This window comes from Netta rufina (genome assembly GCF_964035555.1).
Source record: "Netta rufina genome assembly, chromosome: 12".
Classification (NCBI taxonomy): Eukaryota; Metazoa; Chordata; class Aves; order Anseriformes; family Anatidae; genus Netta; species Netta rufina.
In genome coordinates, this window is record NC_140135.1 from 11,457,565 (window position 1) to 11,477,632 (window position 20,068).

General features: G+C 45.1%; 1 protein-coding gene across 2 annotated transcripts in view; it reads right to left on the reverse strand.

Annotated features, from left to right (window-relative positions):
- LOC311213993 (gamma-aminobutyric acid receptor subunit beta-4) overlaps positions 1-20,068 on the reverse strand; it is a gene marked incomplete at both ends in the record, with an annotated part of 62,282 nt that overhangs the window by 24,853 nt on the left and 17,361 nt on the right. For both annotated transcript variants that reach the window (XM_084294354.1, XM_084294353.1), the window contains one exon: positions 13,448-13,515. In XM_084294354.1, the coding sequence (XP_084150480.1) occupies positions 13,448-13,515 (68 nt within the window). The remainder of the gene's footprint in view (positions 1-13,447; positions 13,516-20,068) is intronic.

Consider the following 20,068-nt stretch of genomic DNA (forward strand, 5'->3'; position numbering starts at 1 on the left):
AATTAAAGGACAAAGCAGTCCTCAAGTATGTTTCATTTTAAGGAGGTGTTAGGGGAAATAAGAATTGTTTTTAAGGGGAGCCTTAAACAATGTGCCTGCAATCAGTTGCAAGGAATCAGAGCTCTGTAAAACGTACAGGAGAATATGGGAAGGACAGAGCAAGGTGTCCACAGTCCTTACTTAGCAAGCTTGTTTTAGAAAGCCACTTTGCCCTCCTAATGGATTGTCCATTTCCACTTAGATAAGACAAATCAATGGGTTCTAGACCTTAACAAGCACCAGTTAATCTGACAAACACACGATAGCAATCTTTCCAGCTCCAAGATAGCACAAAGTCTGCTTTAGATCCTCACCTTTGCCTAGGGCAGGAGGCAGCAGCTCTTGTACTTACTGTGCTTTTCATAGGGAGAGTATTCTGCCAACATTCTGCTTTTATTCTGCTTTTAATTTATCTTCTAGTGCAAGCCAGTGCCTGATTTACAAGTCTGAAGTTCTGCTTGACAACTGTTATACATAAAGCGACAACTATTTTAGATACTGACCTTCTCCTTATGCTTCAGCTTAGCAGGTGAGAAACCCAGAATCTCCTTCCACATCCCTTAATTTCAAATACCCAATTGTCCACCTGACCTGGGGAGCAGGAAAATCACCTTGCACCCACAACCTGTCCACAATGCAAGGGGACAGAAACATGATATGCTGTGCCCTCCTGCACAGCAGGTCTTTGTGCTCTTGAACTCATTTTCTTTAGGACCTCAGAAGAACTTTGCATGGAGATGTTTCTCCTCACTGATCTGATCTACTTTTGTAGTAATTTGCATGTGTTTAATTGCTGAATGCATGTCCAGAAACTGGGACATATCAGCTGTATCCTCCACAACTAGGGGTGTGAAAGTGAAGTGTTATCTTGTTGCCCTATTTCTCTTCTGCCATGCCCCATCTCTGCAGCACCTGGACTGGTGCTGGTCCTGCAGATGTCAGACAGGACGTACCTAGCTGTATCCTTTGCCTAAAGGGGGTTGGCCTGCCCATGAAAGCCTATGAAGGCTTTCAGACTTCATAGCCTGTGTACCAAAGCCCCATCTGGGCACAGAATAGCACTATATGTTGTCTGCTTAACAGCCCCATTTGAGCTGGATGCAGAGGTTGAAAGGAGAAAGTCAGAAGACTACAGCATAGCACCTGCTGGGAGAACAACAAAAAAAAACAAACAGCAACCTCATTCAGTTGTACCAGCAGCAACCCCAAAGTCACCACCTGCAGCATGCCACCTTCCTTGGGCAAGACCTTAAAATCATTGCCAGGCAGTTTCTATTCTTAAGCCCCAGAATCTCTAAGCTATTTCATATTATTTCGGCTGGTCTGGTCTCCGTGCTCAGTTCCACATGAGCTAGTGGCTGGGCAAAACCCAGAGCCTGTTCTACTCCCAAAAGCAGGGTGGTTTGGCCTCCCCATTTCTGAGTCACCAGCCAGCTTTCACTCCAAATCTCATCATAACTTGAGAAGTTGTCCTCTTTCACAGTGAGGAGTCACCGAACGAGAGGTGGTCAGATTCATGCTTGGTGCCTATACCTTCCCACACCAAGCCAGCACAGAAGGGCATGCTTTGTCCAGATGTCCAACTAATGCCAGAGAAGCAAGGTCACACCTTCAAAGTTCAGTATCTGATGCATGAGTTTGACTAATTTTCAGGCAGAAAATCAAAAGAATATTGCTTGCACAATCAAAATTACATTGATAGATGGTCTGGAAACTGGTAAGGACTCCTTGTAGTACATGGGGGAGCTAAAAGCAGGTAAGATGCTCACTTAAACCAGAAGGGAGCTCAGACAGGTCCCTACCTGAGCAATTCCTTGCAGGGAAGAAGCACATTAGAGAGGTAACTGGCTTAGGATACTGTAGGGAGGGCAGCAAGCTGCTGTTTGTCTGCACTATTGTGATATGCTACATATTTACCTTCTGCACACCCACAAACCATGGAACTGTGCTGGTGCCTGTATCCCATCCCTTCTTCCATCTCCCACCCAGCTTCCCCCAGCCCATCTTTTTGTGCTTACCAGGCAATACCCTTTCTGCCTTACAGCATCTGTTTCCAGTGCCCTGCTGCATACACATATGGGCGTATCTAATATACAGCCATTAAAGCTCAAAAATATGTTTTTAATAATCATTTGTATTTAATTAAACATGCAACAACTAGCCTATTAAGCTAAATTAAATTTGAGTGAGATGTTTAAGCAGTGACTAGTGAAGATATCAGTTTCTAAAGCCCTCAAAAGGCTGGGGGAAGAAAGCTGGATTATGCCAAGTGAAAAGTGATTCTGGAAGACCAGCGATGCTCCCTAAACCCTTTCAAATGCCTCTGCACATACCTTCAGAGAATTTTGTAGTGACTTTCTTACATCTTGCCTGCTGAGAAATGCTCACTTCAAGTGGTCAACACTTTATAGGCTTCTATCAGCAGCAACATGGTAACAGAAAAATGCGATTTCACTAGAATATTCCCAGAACTATTTTTTTTTTTTTTTAATGAAACATCCTTTTCACCATCTTGCCAATGGTTTTACTGGACACCAATCTAATCACACCCTACTCCAGACAGGAGAGGTCCTGCAGCCCTTTACATAGACACTGACTGCCAGAGACTATATGAAGTGAGGCTAGAGGAATGGGGAAGAGAAAAGGAAACTTCAAAATCCTTTAAGGGGCTTAGAAACCCACTGGTATTAGGTACTCTAAAATAACACCTCTGTGCATCTGTTCCAACTCAATGTTGACACAGAGTAGCTTGATCAACAGGTTAGAAAATGGTGTTAATTTCCTTTAAAAAGCCCAAGTGTTTGATCTTGTAAAGGATGACCAGGAGTAAACAGGTAAGATGGTGTGGAAATGGTACAGGAAATAGAGAGCCCCAGCAGTCCTGGGTTAGTCTGCTTTTGGCGTAGACAGGGTAAAGCCAAGGGAAGCAGAGTGCCACCAGCAGCACTGCACACATTTTGGCGTATGCCATCATTCTGCCACTTTATTTGTTCAGGTCTTGGCTGGGGGAACATGAACCTGATGGACAGGTGCAGTGCAGCTGACAATAGCATTCAAAATACAGCTGTATGAAACACTCCCAATCCTGCTGAGTAAGTCAAGTTTATTACAGGACGCAGGAGTTAAAGAACAGATTTCAGCAGGCTGTGGAGGTCCACAAGCAAGCAGACTTTGACTTCACGGCCAACTGGATGGCGGAGAACAAGCTGCAGTCCTTGTCCATGCTGAGTGAGTGCTCTCTGCAGTACCAGGACCAACAGTCCTGGAGCCAAGGAGCTCTATTTGCAGAGCTGGCTGAAAGTTATTGGCAGGGAGCCCATGTGAGCTCGGTAAATAAAGTATCCAGATAATAAAAATACCCGAAGGCACTGTTTAATTTTTCTGAGGGTTCTGATACAGCCAGCAATATTGAGAGGGAACAAATCTTGCAGACAGGAATGGGAGCAGAGAGCAAAGCCAGCCTTCCAGAAGAGAGGAAGACAAGACACCTCACAGGTCTGATGGCTCACAGCCTCTACAGCTACATACCTGACGCTCATTTACAGAAGGGAACAGCTGAAGAGGGTCAGTGCTTAGGAACTAGATTGGGCTCCAGGAAAACCAGGATCAGACTGCAGATGATGTGTTATAAACCCTCAAGTCTGCTTGAACCTCAGCTGAAAACTCTTGATGGATAAAAGGGTCAGTACTTTGTGTATCCATGACCTAGGAATGCAAAGGTTTTATCAAGGAGATAAAAGCCACGAGTTGCCTTCCCCTGCAGTCACACTGAGGTTAAAGGAGATCTTCTGGTGGTAGGTTGCTGCAGTGAGAGGGAGATGAAGTCCAACCTGAAAGCTGTGAACATGCTTTGGGTTTGCTTCCCTCTTCACTAGAGCCTCACATGAAGCACCCTACAAAGAAGGGGTGAGGGATGCATCACAGAATCATAGAATCATAGAACAGCTTAGGCTGGAAGGGACATGAAAGCTCACCCAGCTCCAACCCCCTGCCACCCACTGAATCAAGTTGCCCAGGGTCTCGTCCAACCTGGAATAAAAGTGTATACCCCAGCCTGGTGACCCATTGCACCCTGGCAGCCAGCTGCACATGCCCTGCATGCAGTGACGTAGAAGGGAGTAGGGGCTGGAGGATCCTTTTACTTCTTCCTCTGCCCTTTTTCTGTCTGGAGCTGTCCCGAGTCTGCTTGTGCCAGGCCAGCAGGGACTGCCCACATTTCATCCCACGTGCGTGCGCTGACTCCTTCCCCAAAACGATCCCTTTCATTTGACTAGAGGGCCTTTCTGGGTCTCCAAACAGCTCAGCAGATCCTCTCCCTTTCACCATCCTTTTTCCTTGAATGTTCATTTTTCTCTGTAGCCTAGCAACTCAGCACAGACTCAGAATATTAACAGCTCCTGTCCCCACACACGATCTTCTCCAGAGGCCTGAAAATTGTGATAGCAGAAAGGCAGATAGGGGTAGGAGCAAGCAGGAGAGATGTAGGGAGCAAGCAGGGAGCCTCTACCAGCATTCAGAAACAGCAAAGCTATTCAGCTGCCGTATCTGCCACCTTCACTCAACATGTACATAGCATAGAGCTATATATAGCCCCATTTATTTACATATTCAAATAGCAACACGGCACGCACGCACTTGTATTCCAATCTAGGTTCTATATTGAGGTACTGGCACTCTTGCGCACGTACACTATTGCTGCACGCTTTAAATGTATATATGACAAGATGTCAGCAGGTCAGATCCTCAAGGTCTAATTCGGTTTTCAATCAAACCAGACAAAGCTCTCACTTGGGGGAAGATACTTTAGCATTCTGCAGTAATCCTCTCCAATGCTGCAGCACTGCTATTGAAACAGGTGGCCATTTGGAACACTGCTCTCAAATACATGCAGCTTTTAAATATATATATAAATATATATAAAGGCTGTGGGAGTTCCGCCTGTGTAAAAACCTGAATAAAAACCTAAGCAGGAAAAAAAGTCATTTTTATCCTGGACAAAGTTTTCTGCAGTAACAATTCTAACTACTACAAGAATGCTGGAGTGCAAACCAAAGAGGTTCATACCACCACCATACACTGACATGTTCAGATCTAAAGATAACTTGGCTGATACAGGAACAGATGGAGCACTGCAATACATAGCACTGTTCAGCTGAAAGCGTGCTGCAAGCCATATAGCCATGGATTCTCATCCTCTCCAATATGACTTCTTTCCTGCTGTGGGGTGGAGTCATCTACGACATGCAGAGTGAACTTAAGTCTCTTCAGTGAAAGCACAGAAATATTCTCACTGGGGAAATCACCTAGCGAGCCAGTCATTTGAACTCTCTCAGTACTGGAAGCAGGGTTGACTCAGCCCTCCTGAGGCTCAAACTTGTGATACTGGGGCACTTGCAGAGCTGCTCCTTAGGGAAAACAACATCATGGAAAGATGTGCAGGGGGGATGCTTACTTAAATAAGCACATAAATGCTTATTCTCAATAAGCATTGCCACCATGTTTTAATAGTGCTGAAAAACCCTGGGTTTAGGCTAGAAATCATCCAGTCCATCCAACAGCTTGCCCATAGCCAAGCATTTCCAGTTACGCAGATAAAAGGCTTCCTGCAAACCCTCCCATTAAGCTATCCTGTGAATGCTACAGGATTTCTAGGAGGAAATCAGCATGGTAGAATAGAAAGCCTCAGGGGGAAAGAGTCATACTCCAGTCCAGCAGTTCCTAGTCTGTCTTCAGCTGAGAGCTTGTTTCAGCAAGGTTTCCACAGCTCATTATCGACTGATCTATATCCATGTCAAAACAGTACAATCCAACCAACAAAAATATTTCATTCAAGGACATTATTAAGAACCAAGACATCAGCACCCTTCAGCACAAACATAGGGGACCCCTCTGCAGGAGAAGCTCTAAAGCTGTCCCCTGTCACACAGAGCCACCTCCCCGCAGGACTGCTGCTTTACCTGACTGCCCTCTGCTACACACCAAATCTGAGACTTCCATCTCAGAAGAAACTGCTGGCTCTTTGTGAAGATCCTGGCTTTCTGCTGGCCACTGCATTTGAAGAGATTGTGTGGTGATCTTTGGTTGTTACTTAGCAACTTGACTCTAAGATGTAGTGAATTTACTGGGCTGCCTCTGCAGTTAACCAGCATCAAGACCAAGGACACAGGGAGAATTTTGTCACTGGAATAGGATAATCTCCAAAATATTATGGAAGATGCAAGATTTTTCCCTTCTACAAGTTGCCAGAAATGCAGTAAATATTGACATATGAGTCACACTGACCTATTTTCTAGTTTAAGCCAGGCCAATCTCTTCACAACCAACTTTGGGACCTATAAATGTGGAGTACTTTGGACTCATTCACAGCTTTTTTCTCAGTTGTTTTGTACAAGAACCCCACCCTCTTGTGGAAGGACTGTCCCTGTCTTTGGGGCAGAAAGGGGACCACTGTTTGTTTGAATTTCAATACTTGTTCCCACATCCCATCACAGAATACAGCTGCCCTGAGGTCTGGTACTTTGCTTGTCCTCATGTACTATGTTAGTACAAGGGATCTTTTCAGCACAATCAGGGGGATATCTGTTAAAATATAATGTGGTATGAACAGATATACACATCTTGGCTTTTTAGACTGTATCGGTGCTGAGCCCCAACAGTCCTGTGTACAGAACTGCCACCATTTGATTTTCCAAGCAGCCACCCAGTGCATTACAGAGCTGCACTTGAGGACTTGAAGCAACAATAGCTGCATGACCTAAGTAGCACTGAAGCCATGATTGGCAGCAGAAGGCACAGACCATTGCCAGCTCTGAAGAAACCTATCTCAGCCACATGCTTGGAATATCTTAACTCAGAGCACACACAAACCCCCAGCATATGAAGAAAAACAACACTATCCATCCATACCAGCACAAAATCTAGGGATCTCACTGTAAATCAGAGCTGTACCATTCTCATTATGCCACAGTACGAGAGCCTGGCCCTTCTTCAGCACCAAGGCACCACTGCATCCTCTGCTACATGCAGTACCTCAGGAGCCTACAGCAATCCTACAGCCCCTGCAGTACCATGACAACACACCACCCATTAAACTCAGCACTAAGAGTGTCTCAACTTTCAAATATCTTGGCAGTCTTCGATATTCAGCAACCTTACATACAGTGTACACACACACACACTTCAAATTGTAGTGTCATGGGCCTGGAGATACCTGAGGCTACAGAGAAACAGTTACAAGCATGACAGGACACTCATTGCTGTATTTCATAACATATAACTGCAGAAGCCTCTAACTGTAGGATGTAAATGCTTTAACCTTTGTTTTAAGACCTTTTGATGTCCAGAAACATAGAACAGACTAACTAGAAAATATCTGTATGTCATTTTTCCATTGAAAAAAATGTCAACAATTTTAGTTAAATAAAAACTATCAATATATTTGAAGAGAACACATGGTAGTATAAATGTTGGTAGCAGAAACCTCTCCTTAATAAATAAATCTTGTTTTAAAAAACTCAAGATATCCATATGAATGGAAAATCCTTTTCAGAAACATATTGCAGCAAAGGTGTTTCCTGCCTGCTATTGCAGACACAGAGGGTCTACCTGAAATGGATCAAAGGCCAAGAGCTGTGTCCATGAGCTAGTAGCTTAAGAAATCACTGTGTAGTGCAAAGACTCTCATACTGAGCCTGTCCATTCACACTGCCTTCTTTCACCAGCTATGCCTACTAGACAATAAGTTATTAGTGTGCATTGGTTATAGTGAATTGAGATTCAGCTAGGCAGTGCATATTCATACTTCAGGGAAAACAGAACAGCAATGCCTCATCAGGACAGATTCCTCTACAGAGGCTATTTCAAACATTCCTGATGGAGAGAAAATTTGACATAGTGAAGAGTAGTGCCCAAGTGATGATGGCATAACCAGTTGTACAATGATCTTTCCTGGTCAAGAACATCTTTACACACCCAATCCACCTTGTCCTGTGTTAAAAGGCAATTTAAAACACCTAGTGCTCAGCCTTCAGACTTCTTGGGCATAGTTTACATCTCTCCTGAGCAGGGATAACTTATTTTCTTAACATGACAACTGTGTTTTCAAACAAGCTTTGGGAAGTTGGTAAATAGCAGACATGCTTCCTTCTGTAAGTCCCCAAGTGACCAAGTACAGCACACCAGCATGAGCGCAGTCACTCCCACAAGACAGCAACGTGGCAAGAGGTGATGATACAGGAATAGGAGGTAATGAAGCAAAACATCAAGGTGCACCTTGCCAAGTGTTCTGCACCAAACACTAACCCGTCTGTACTGCAGGCTGTCCCCCAGAAAAAGGTATCACCCATCCTGCAGGTATCGTTCATTTAGCATGTCGTATATTGCAGCAGACATTTCTATTTGGAAGCCTTGTTTCTTACACTAGCCCTCTACAATAATTCTCTTGTAACTTTTCAACTTGTCACCAGGTTTATAAAACTTTAAAGCTAGTGCTATAACAAACTGAAACAATGTTATTGCAGATGTAGGAGAGCATCTTGGGATGAATAAATTATAGGAGCCACAAAGAAATCACGACGACAAAGGCTGCGTGCTCCAAGCTGTTTATGGCATGCAGAAACACAGGGGGGAGCAGGTTTAGGACTGCACAGATCATAGGGCAGGAAAATTGAAGCGTTATGAAGGGTAATCATCTCTTATTTTAAATGCATAAAAAACTTCTGGTTGTTTTCTTTATTGAAATAGTTCATTAATGCTTGAAGGGAGTCTGAACGGTCTGGAACTGGAAAAATATGTCCGCAAAGATTAGAGAGACAAGGCTGCGGCTGGAAGCACCAACCTCTACACCCACCATGCAGCCAGTTCAGTCCACCCTGAACAGGCCATTCCTCAGCTGTCCATTGAAGGAGCATACAGGGGAAGACTTCCAGCTCCTTCTGAAGCAGTAGGGACTAGATACCATCAGAGCTAGATCCAGCAAAGCAGGTTGCTTGAACCAGAGCACCAAGCTGATGGTGAGTTCAGACAGCGTTAAGGCCACATACCACAAGGGCCAAAATTTACATGTTTCTCCAGCTGCAGAATGACTTGAGCTCCAGACCGACAGCACTTCTCATTCTCCTGGTTCAGAAGTACTGCTAGACTCCTCAGTAACTGGACACCATAGTAAGAGGTCTGAACATAGTACTGAGCACCAATATGTGACCAAGCATCTGTAAATAGCTGCACATTGTTGCACACTTAAAACAACTCAACCACCTGTAGCAAAATGGCATTTGCCAGATAAATTATCCAGCCTATTTCCTTAAAGGAGAACTGGGAGATACCATTCTTCCTTGCTTAGCATATCATCTAAGCTACAGAACATCACTGTGACGATATTTCTCCTTTCAGTCTGCCTTTAAATCCTCAGCTTGCAAATTTGTACAGGATCTGAAAAGTCTCCAGCTAGGCCTTTCATCTTCATGGAGCAGCACTTCCCAGAGGGTCTGCCAGTCAAACGTGCCCTCCCCAATACCTGTTTGGCCTGGCCCCTGGCATTCTTTCCCAGGCATTTCAACTGATGTCACTGATCTTGGCTCAGCAAATAATCCTGCTAATCACTGACAAGAACAGAGGCTGCAGCTCAGCATTGCTTAGCAGGGCTAAGAGGAGTACACAGCAATAAAACATTACTTGAGCAAGTGAGCTTGGAAATATGGCTGACCACACAGGCAGCAGCTGCAATGAACAAGGCGTCTTTTTATTAAATAAAAGCAGTAGCTCTGGTTCCTCATCATTGGGAGATCATTACAGTGCACCTAGGAACCTCCTTTAACCCGACACGTCTCCACTTGCACTGTACCATGGCATGGCACTGGGGCATGGCCCTCAAGGCGGTGGAGAGGCATTGCCTTTGTAACAGCAAGGCACCAGGACACACTGAGCTTGTACAGGCAATTGCAATGCATTCCGTGTATCAGTGTCTGGGAACCTCCAGTATAAAGACATAGCTGCGTTGCCTTAGCAGAGAGCCCTGTAGCCTCCGGGACTGAAATGTCACCACATCATTTTGGCAGTACAGTTCCCATGGGAGTGAAGGCAAAGAGTGCTGCTTAGACCACGGATGGAGCTGTATTCCTCCACAGCACCGTGTCCAGCTGGACTCCCATGGAAAACAACTTTTTGAATCATGCAGTGGCAAGTCCCTGGCAGCACTTGTTCCCCACCATCACGCAGCCAGTAGGTGCCAGGAAGCCCAGCGATGGGAGAGGTGGGGGCTCTCCTCAGCCTGCCCAGCCCCAGGGCCATTGTTCCAGAAAGGATGTCTGAGGATTAATTAATTATCCTACAAGGGGCAGTAAGTAATAACACTCCTTGTGGAACAATAGAAGCTATTTGGTTGCCGTGACAACCCAGCTCCACTTGTGTGCCTTTAATTTATTCATTGCACAGTCCCTTCCCCAATCACATACAATGCCAAAAAATGTCTTGTTTTTCTTGCCCGTAACCATGTCCAGAGCAGGGGTAAGACAGCCCTTTCCCCGGGGCATCTGTCACACAAAAGAACAATGCACATAAATCTCTGCAGCCTGGAAACTTGCATTACACAAGAACTCTTCCACTCCCTGTTTGTTCTTTAAGATGATTCTGATTTTTTAACCCCTTTTGAAGATGCCTCACCATGATACCCATAGATCTTGACCTTGAGTAGCCTCCCAAACTTACACATGAAGGATGGCTGGGAGATTGTGCTTGTCAACTTGTACAGAAGGCCAGGAGAGATGAGAAAAGCATAGAAGTGATGTGCCATAGCAGCATCAACAGGAACGTGGCATAAACTCAGAGTACCTAGAGCCCAGCCTGATTATAACAAAGCCATGACTACCAAAAAAAGTGTCCATCAACAGTGCTGCCTGAAACCTGTAAGACCCAGAGCACCACATGGTTGAAGGTTCATGTTGGGAAACATTCTCCTCTGCATACCACAATGATGTGGATTTCTCTCCCCAGCCCCAAACACCCTCTTGCCCCAGGAATTTGGGGTAGAGGAAAACAAGGTGTTCACCAGAAAGGGGAGAATGTGGCTTTCATGAGGAAAGGGTTGAAAGCATTGCTAAGAGAATGGCTACTAGCCCAGGACACAGCATGCCTGACAACAGGTATATGGCAAAGAGCTTGAGCAGCCTTTATTAGCCCACACACATCTTCACTTGGAGCTTCATTCTGAACCTGCCTCTGCAGCACCTAGCTCTCTTCTCAGGTCTGTAGTGAAAGATCAGAGCAATTATAGCAGGCAAATAGTCAAATCCCTCACTCCCTCCAGTGAGGTCTGTGCAAGCTAGGGTCTTAGACTATGCTCTCAGACCCCAAAGTGTTCAGCCTGACTCTAGCAAGGAGGGTGACAGCTCGTTCACCACACAGGAAAATTCAGATCCAATTTGAGACCGGGGGAGGAGGTGACTTAGAGATGAGCTCTGTCCTGACAGGCAAGATAGATGGAATCGGGTTAAGCCATCTGTCTCCTCTAAGCTGAGCCTAACCTCAAGCACAGCTACCCAATGCAATGGGGCCATAGGTCCATACCTAAATTTCTGTATGTTAACACTGAAGCGTAACATGCCATATAGATGATGCTAAAGGTTAGGTGAATGGGGAGAGTCTGCAATTTGCTGCATGTTCCATAGTTTAGAATAATAAGAAACAGCAAATATTTGATAGTGATTTAACCCATAGATCAGCACTGCTCATCTTTATTTTCCTAGTAAGGCCCAGAAGTTTGTTTGATCTCCACTTTCCAAGCCTCTTCTGTATAAGAAAATATAAAAAACTGTTTTATATGAGAACCTGAAGACTCGTGGTCATCCCTTCCGCTTGAAATGTATCAACAGATACATTCAGGAGTTTCAAGCAGTTTGGAAAACAAATTGACAAGTCAGATGATTGCCTCATCTCCCCTCCTCCCCCAGTGCGACAGCAAAATAGCTGGTGGGACAGAGAAACAGGTCAGGAGAGTACAGAATCGGATAAATAGGACAGGAGCACTGGGAGACCAAGGTTTTAATTGGCTCAATGAGCAAGAACTGTAAACTGGCCTAGGATTCTCCTACATGGGTCTGGAACTGAGGAACAGGACAGCTGCTCCTGAAGGTCCCCTTCAGCCTTCCTCCCTTACCCAGCCTCCTGGAAAGCAAAGCAACTTGGAAGAAAAGCCTCTGGGCACAGGAGAGAGGAAGGCAGGGCTAGGTGACAGATCAGTGCAATGCATGTCCTCTGCTGGGTGCTGAGGGCTTCTGAGAGATAGCACAAGCCCAGATATGGATCCCATCCATAACCAAAATCCTTATGGAATGGTTGGGGGTAAAATCTGTTATCTGAGCAGAGGATGTTTTTCATCAGTGGTATGAAAAGCTCCAGCCTATCAATTACACCCCAAACAAGCAGATCACAATTAGATTCCTTCCTTTCCAGGACAGATCTGGAAAAGGCCATCGTACCACCAGAAAGGATACAAAGCCTCTGCCTGTTTTTCAACTCAGGAATTACAGGCTGACTGTAAAACCACTACTGCCTTTGTGTCACTGGAAAAATATAAGAACCTACTTTAATAAGCATTAATATTTTGGAGAGATCCGTGCAACTAGCACAGAAAGATAAGGGATGAGAATCTGCCCTGCATAAGATACAACTAGCTCCAGAGAGGCCAGCTGAGATTCTCCATCCACAACACCAGACACTAGCTCACAGGAGCATCTCTGGTGGAGACACTCACTAACCCTACTAGAATTTACTTCACCTTTGGAAGCAAACTACAGTCTTTCAATCACATCACAAATACTGCCAGCAAAGGTAAGAGTGTACCAGAGAGGTCTATCATGCCAACTTTGTCTTGCAAAAAAATTTTTTTTTTTTTTTTTTTTGAGCCTGGAACTGGGCTGTGGTGCCAATTGACAGGCAGTCCCAGTGACAAAGGCCAATCAATGGGCAGAAATAGGAAGGCTCAGACTAAAACCAGTATGCTGAGAAAGAAATTTGGAAATCTCATTTAGTACAGCATGATGATGTTTAACTTCTCATCCCACTGCATATGGAGAAATCATGCTTGAATTCCATATGCTTTAGTGAGGAAGAACTGTCTTAAATCAGAGCTCCCATCATCCCTCAGAATCCTGTGTCCAAATCAGAAGAAAAAACACTTATTCAATACCAGAAAAGTGCCACTCTTCCTCCAAAAGCTTCCCAGCTGCAGGGAAGACCTGCAGAAGGAGTTTACGGAAGCAGGGGGTAACTATTCTTTTTAGAAGGGCACCCTAAGATCTCAGGTGACTCCAAGGAGCCATTGTCTTGGGTGTGCCTCTCAACCAGAGAGAGGAAGAATAGTTTATTAGGCTTTATTTATTTATATATTTTTTTAAATTCCTTCCAGACTCACCATGTTGACTTCAGAGATCTGGTCAATGCTGGAGATATGGATGCTCATTCCCACTGTGACAGGGTTACCTGAAACACAAATGGACTGGATTAGAATCATATTCAAGCTCTCTTCTTGTCTGCTATTACAGCATCGACTAGAAATGCTGCAATATGATTTGAAGCAGCCTCACATTCCCCAAGTCTCAAGAATTTCAAAGTCACATGTGCTCAAATGATGAAAGAGGAATAGATTTCTCTAACTCCCAGCTTTATAGACTCACCCCTAGGGGTAGCGCAGACTAAGCTTGATTCTTTAATTCCTGGAAGTTAATTACCCCCTAGTTATACAATTATCTCTGGTTATTCCAAATAATGCCTTCAGAGACATCAGAAAGCTCCCAGAGGACTTGCATAAGGTGTTGCTGATTGACCATACAAAGAACACAGCAATCAAGCCCATGTAACACGTGGGCAGGAAAGATACTCCAAATCACTCCTCCATCACCCTGCCAGCTCTGCAGCACACCGTTTGAAATGCCCAAGTGAGTTTTAATACCCAAGATACCAGACAAGTACAGGAACCAGACCCATGAAGTGAGAAAGCAGCATTTGCACGGTGGATTTTCAGAGCAGAGCTGGGATTAGAGAACAAATTCCCCATTTCACTGTTGGTATCAGGACATCCCACCCCACATCCTGTTGCCCACAGCCACTGGGCTATTATAGATATCCGCATACAACTTCTCTGGGAAATGCAGATATTCCCTTACCCAGCGAACAAGCTACTCTCACACTGCAGTAAATGCCACTGACTGCAGCATGCAAGATGAGCTTGAAGAGATACCACCCAAGTGCTGTCACAGCCAGACCTATTGCCCTCTTGTCCAAATGCAGCAAAAGCTGAGTTACCATTTCCCACAGACCTGTAGATTCAGGTCAGAAGAACATTTCAGCCAATACTTCCAGATGTGTGAGCCTCCAAGCTAGAATGACTTATACCTAGTTCAACTTCAGCCCCTCTGACAAGCAGCTCCCACAGACAGGCAACAGAACAGCCCCTTCAGTGGCATTTAAGTTGTGTAAAACTATTTGCAAAGATATACAGCAACTACTAAAAACAGCAAAAGACCTTCTGCAGCTTGAGATGGGGTTTTTGAATGCCACCCATCTCCAGTTATCCCCACAGTTCCAAAGCCAAAACACAAACAATCCCACCACAACCCAAGTCCCCTCTTCCCACACATGCCAGGGGGAAAATGATTCCTTGCAATGCAGAAGTAGAGAGGGAATGGCAAACAACGATGCCACTCAAGGTGTTAACTCTTCCATGGACTCATTAGTAGATCTAAATGCTGAAATATTTGCAGATAATAATGAAATAGCTTAGAAAGTAATTAGGAGATTGGGGGAGAGGGGAGAACCACACAACTGGAAATGAAGTGATTTTTTAATTATGTGTTACCAGAAGCAGGGAAGTAGTGTCATTAGGGCTGCCTTGTGATTGGGTGCACTGTTAACCGAGACCCTCTGCTGCAAATTAAGCAGCATTATCCTTTAATGGAATATGAACAACACTGAAAACATCAGAATCAACAACTGTAATTAGGCCCTGCTATGTAAATCCCCTTAAAGAGGCAGTGCTCTTCTCCAGCACTTCTGGCTCATTGTCAGTGGTACCAGAGAGGGGTGCTCAGGAGACTTTGCAGAGCCTTCAGAAATCCCCATGCAGGGCAGGTTCCTGGCCATCTATTTGCTGTATTCCTCTGCTCAGCTGTGACCAGGGAACCAGGTGGGAAAGTAACCACAAGACACCCCAGGAGAGCCGATCATCTTGCATCTTCCTTTGTGTCAGAAGCTGACAGTGGCACCACTAAAGCTCTTCAGGAAGTCTCACTTCTGGTAGTTTGTCTTCTTTTCTGAAGCCAGGGCCCTGTTGTGATGCAAGCCATTGCAGGAGGAAGAAGTCGCCACTACCCTGAGGACCTTAGAGACTAATTGGCTACAGGAGAAAAGAAGGGCCACCATATCAGGGCTGCCACAGAGCTGGGGAAAAGCTCACTCCTGAGCCCTTCTGCCATGCAGCATTTCCTCCAAGAGCTGCCCTACCACCTGCTTTATTTCCAGTTTGTCAACACTGGTCATTGTGGTACTGTGGTTAGGTGTCCCTTCCTTGGTGCAAAAAATTAGTGTCTCTTCCCCCTGCTGTGCAAGAAACCCACTGAAACAACTGGACTGGGTGGCAATAACAGGGGAGCACTGACAGTGGTGATATACAAATATTTGTCAAATTCAGAGTCTATCCAATCTAATCTATCTGTCTAGACATTTGTGCTGTGTTCATCACCATGGTATCTGAGCGCCTGAGGTCATGCAGTGACTCAGTGTCAGAGCCGTGGATAAGATCCAGACCTCCCAGCTCCAAGACAAGTGCTGGAGCAGAGATCGACCACACAGCTCCCCATCAGTCTGGGCTCACCTGCACCCAGCTCCCCCACACTGTCAACAATATTCTCAATGGCCACTCTGAGCACTGCCAACACCTCTGTGCCCCATCTATCACAGCACATGGGAAGCTCTATCACCTGCCTGCAGCCCCTCAAGCGTGGATCCGTCAACCTGCAGGCACAAGCACGAGATTGTCATTTAGCACTCAAGATGAAGGTATGCAAAAGTTCTGCCTTTACGGGATTTGCTCTTAGCTTGATTGCAGGAAAGTCATTTCACCTTCTCCATCCCTGTCATGAAGACCAATCTGCAGTCTGTCTCCTCAGAAGGGGGATGCATGCGCATGTACGTACACAGCCAGCAGAAACAAGCTTGCCCTACCTCTTTTCGCAGACCATAGAAAAACTAGACCAACCAGTGCCCAACATTCAGGCTGTAAGTAGTACACAAAATAAACAAAGGACATCAATTCTGCCAATGTTAATAGCTTCAGGCAAGAGGGATACAAAAACTAGGGTATTTAAAATACAGGATAACGTCATCCTGTGACTTTGTCCAAAAGGCAGAGCTCTGCGTTTGTGGATCTGAAAAGATGCAAAAGAAATCCTGATATTAGAGATCCGTGTCTTTTATCTGTACCTTACCAATCCACGCAAACTAGACCTTTTCCCCTCTTAAAGAAAATGTTTATGTGTAGGCAAGCCCACAAGCGAGGGAGTCTAAGAAATTCTGCCACTTCCACCGGTGAATAGCACCATCACACATCTCTGCTTCTCATCACCACTGGAAAAGTCACCAACATTTTGTCCTCAAAACAGTTTGACGTCTGAAAAATGTACTCGGGGAAGTTGGAAGGGAAGCAGACAAAGGAGTTATAATAAAATCAGCCCTTTTTCTGCAAGTGATACTTGTCACATACAAAAACAGCCAAGGTAGAGAACAAGTTGTGCTAATCTGCAATATTTTTCCAGCAACTAGTTATTACTTTCACATTTTATTTTATAATGCTTTAAAGCCCCAGAACCTAGAATCATGTTGCTACAGAAGCCATTCTTGTAGCACAACCGCAGAGGAAGGGTCATGCTTCCAAGTCTGGGTCTGTCCGCACTACAGCCAAAGGTGATGGCAACCTGGATCAAGACATCTCTTGCAGATCTCAGCTTGGTAGTTCAGCTGCAGGAAGAAGCAAAGACTACAGCACAAAATTCTGTGTAATAGGTCTCCAGACACTCAATGCTTACTTGTACAACTGCATTAAAGTCCACACTGCCCTCTCTTCACTCCCAACCCAGAAAGTTAAACTAGAGTGAGCTTAGGTTTCTCTGCCATCAGATGTCCAACTGCAATACAGACACAGACAAGGCTCTAACACAGTGGGCAGGTAAACAGAACTTACATTATATTATCACCTACTAAAGACACTCATTTTTATGAACTACAGCCGATGCTTTGAGGAGCCTGGCTCATGCGTTTCTGACCATGTGAACTTGGCAATGCTGGCACAGCAAAAGCTTGCAGTTGTTAAGGGACAGGCATCAGCCTAAAACCTACTTGTTAGCCCAAAATGCAGGAACAAAGGGCTGACAAGGACTTTGGGAGGTCACACAGACCATAACCTTCATGGGAGCAGACTACAGACTTAACACCACCAATACCAGAAATTCCCTAGCTCTCCTGGACCATCTCCTCCTGCATTCCACTGCACTCAAAGCTTTTCTTGAATATCTAAACTAAACCTTCTCTGCAGTGCAAGTATAGTTGATTTTTTTCTCATCATTCCCCCAATGATAGTGAGAGAATAAATCAATCATCCTTCTTTGACAACAGCTTTTATGTACGGAGAAACCATGTCATCCTTCTCCCTCCCCCACTAATACTGTCTTTCCTAGATTAAATGCACCTGAGTTCCTCAACCTCTCCTCAGAGGTCATGTTTTCTAAAGCTATAACAATTAGTGCTGTTCTCCTCTGGCCTTTTGCCAATCTGTCTACATCTCTATTTTAAAGCATGGTAGCCAGAAACCAGACACTGAAGCAAAGATGACATGTCACCAGCACAGAAATAAAAAAGCCTCCAATGTATATTTTCTTAAAACCACTTTGGAGAGGCTTCTGGGAATGAATACACCCAAATACACTACACCCATTCTGAGACCTACTTAATTTGTGCAGGAGATTAGAGACGTCAATGGGACAGCCCCACTCTTGCCATTTGAGTGCAATACATGAAGAAAGAAGGAGTGCAGCACTGTCTTTCGGCTAAGAGTGAAGATCACTCAACACAGCTATATGCATGAGCCCCAGTGTTCCCTGTTTGGAGCCTGCCTACGGCATCAATGATCTCCAAGATCCCTGCAACACCATCAAAACTGCCTTAAAGTCTTCTGGTGAATAAACAAAGCCAGTCAGAGAAAAATGAATTTTAACCCACTAAATCTACATATAGAGCAGGGCTGTGCCTCACCCTACAAGGGGGCACAATGCCCATGCACATTCCTCTTCCCCAGCTCTCCAAAAACCAGAGGAAAGCTGTGGCACCAGAGCCCAGAAACAACAAGTCCCAGACAAGGTTGCCCTGCATTGGCTAGTAAAAATGTTTCTGCAAAAACAGGACAGAACAGACAGACATGGAGAGGGCAAGGTTTCCTGGTACATATCAGCTATGGGACTGCAGCATCTTACTTGTATTTTCACTGATTCCCCTCCCCTTCCCCTAGTCACCATCCCCATCCACCCCCCATTAAGATATTCTGAGGCTTGCCAAAGGCATGACCAGCACACAGACTAATTTCACTCCCAGGACTTTTTCCTTCAGTGTTATTCCTGCTTTCCTGCAGGAGGCGGAACTGTTCAGTACCTACTTGCTCTTTCTGCAAAAAAAGGTTGGCCGGAGCCACTGCCCCTGCTTTGTTCACAGCACTGAACCTCAGGGCAGCCTGGCTTTGTTTACAACTTAAAACCACAGCCCACGTCACTGCTACGTGCAGTGAAGAGTTGGTTATACAAGGGCTGACAGACACAGTTAGGAGACAAGGACTGCCAGGTATCAGAGGTGCACAACGGGCAACATTCAGCTTGCCAGCAGAGGGGCTGCTGCAGGGATGCTGCCATACAACCTCCTAAGAAATCCCCCTGCCCTTCCCAAAACATATGCTCTCAGATAGCATTCAGCTCACAGACTAATTATTCCTGGGCCATAGTTCGTTTTAAATCTTCCCAGAAGATAACTCTGAGCCCAGCTTACTGTCTGGACACTCCTTCACTGTGGAGGAGCCCACACCTATCGCCCAGCACCATGGGAATGAAAATGCTCCTGTTTTTTCACAACAGAACACTGTAAGAGGAGTTTGCAGATTGCTATCTGCATAATTGCTGTGCTCATAGATCTCAAGAAAGACCAAGGCTCTGCTACAGCAGTTAATAGGAAAACTTCTAAAAGATGTCATCCCAGCAGGCAACACAAGTCAAATCATGAAGTTTCCAATAATAACTTCCCCATTCTTTTCCTTCTAGCTTAGGTACAGCATTAACCACAAACTCAGTAAGCATTAACACTGCTGGATGAGCAAGAAGAGTTGACCACATATCATGAGAGCACAAATGTTTTGGGAGCAGCTTTCATCCAGCATATCTGATTTGTGGTGACATCTGGAAGTGCCAAGTTCAGCAGGGTCTCTTAAGCACCTACGTAAACTTTTCCAACATAATCTAGGTTTAAATATCCATTAAACATCCTCCAAACCTTTTTCTTCCTCTATTTCATTCTTACTTCTATGACTCACTGCTGACCTCTTCCCCCACCCGCAGCCGATAGCTGTGCAGTAAGCTTGCCAGCCTCAGCACAACAGCCAGAGTTGTCGCGCACACTTCCATCAGAGATCTCCCACTACCCGTACCAGGTCACTCCACAACATCTGCTGAATTTACAAGAGCAAAAGGGGGCTTTAGCCACTGCAGTACATTACCAGAGATGGTCTCATGGCAAATCAACAACTACTACACTGCCTTCAGGGCTGTGGGGGAACATTGGGGCTGAGTGAGCTCTTGCTACTAAGGAATCTGCTTACTTCGTATGAAGAAAGTGTGTTTTCGAGCTAATAGACAGGGCTCTGATCTCTAGAATATATAGGTCTGGCCACGCCTGCTGCTTCCCCACTCTTCAGCAGGGGCAGAGGGATATCCACCACCACCAATTC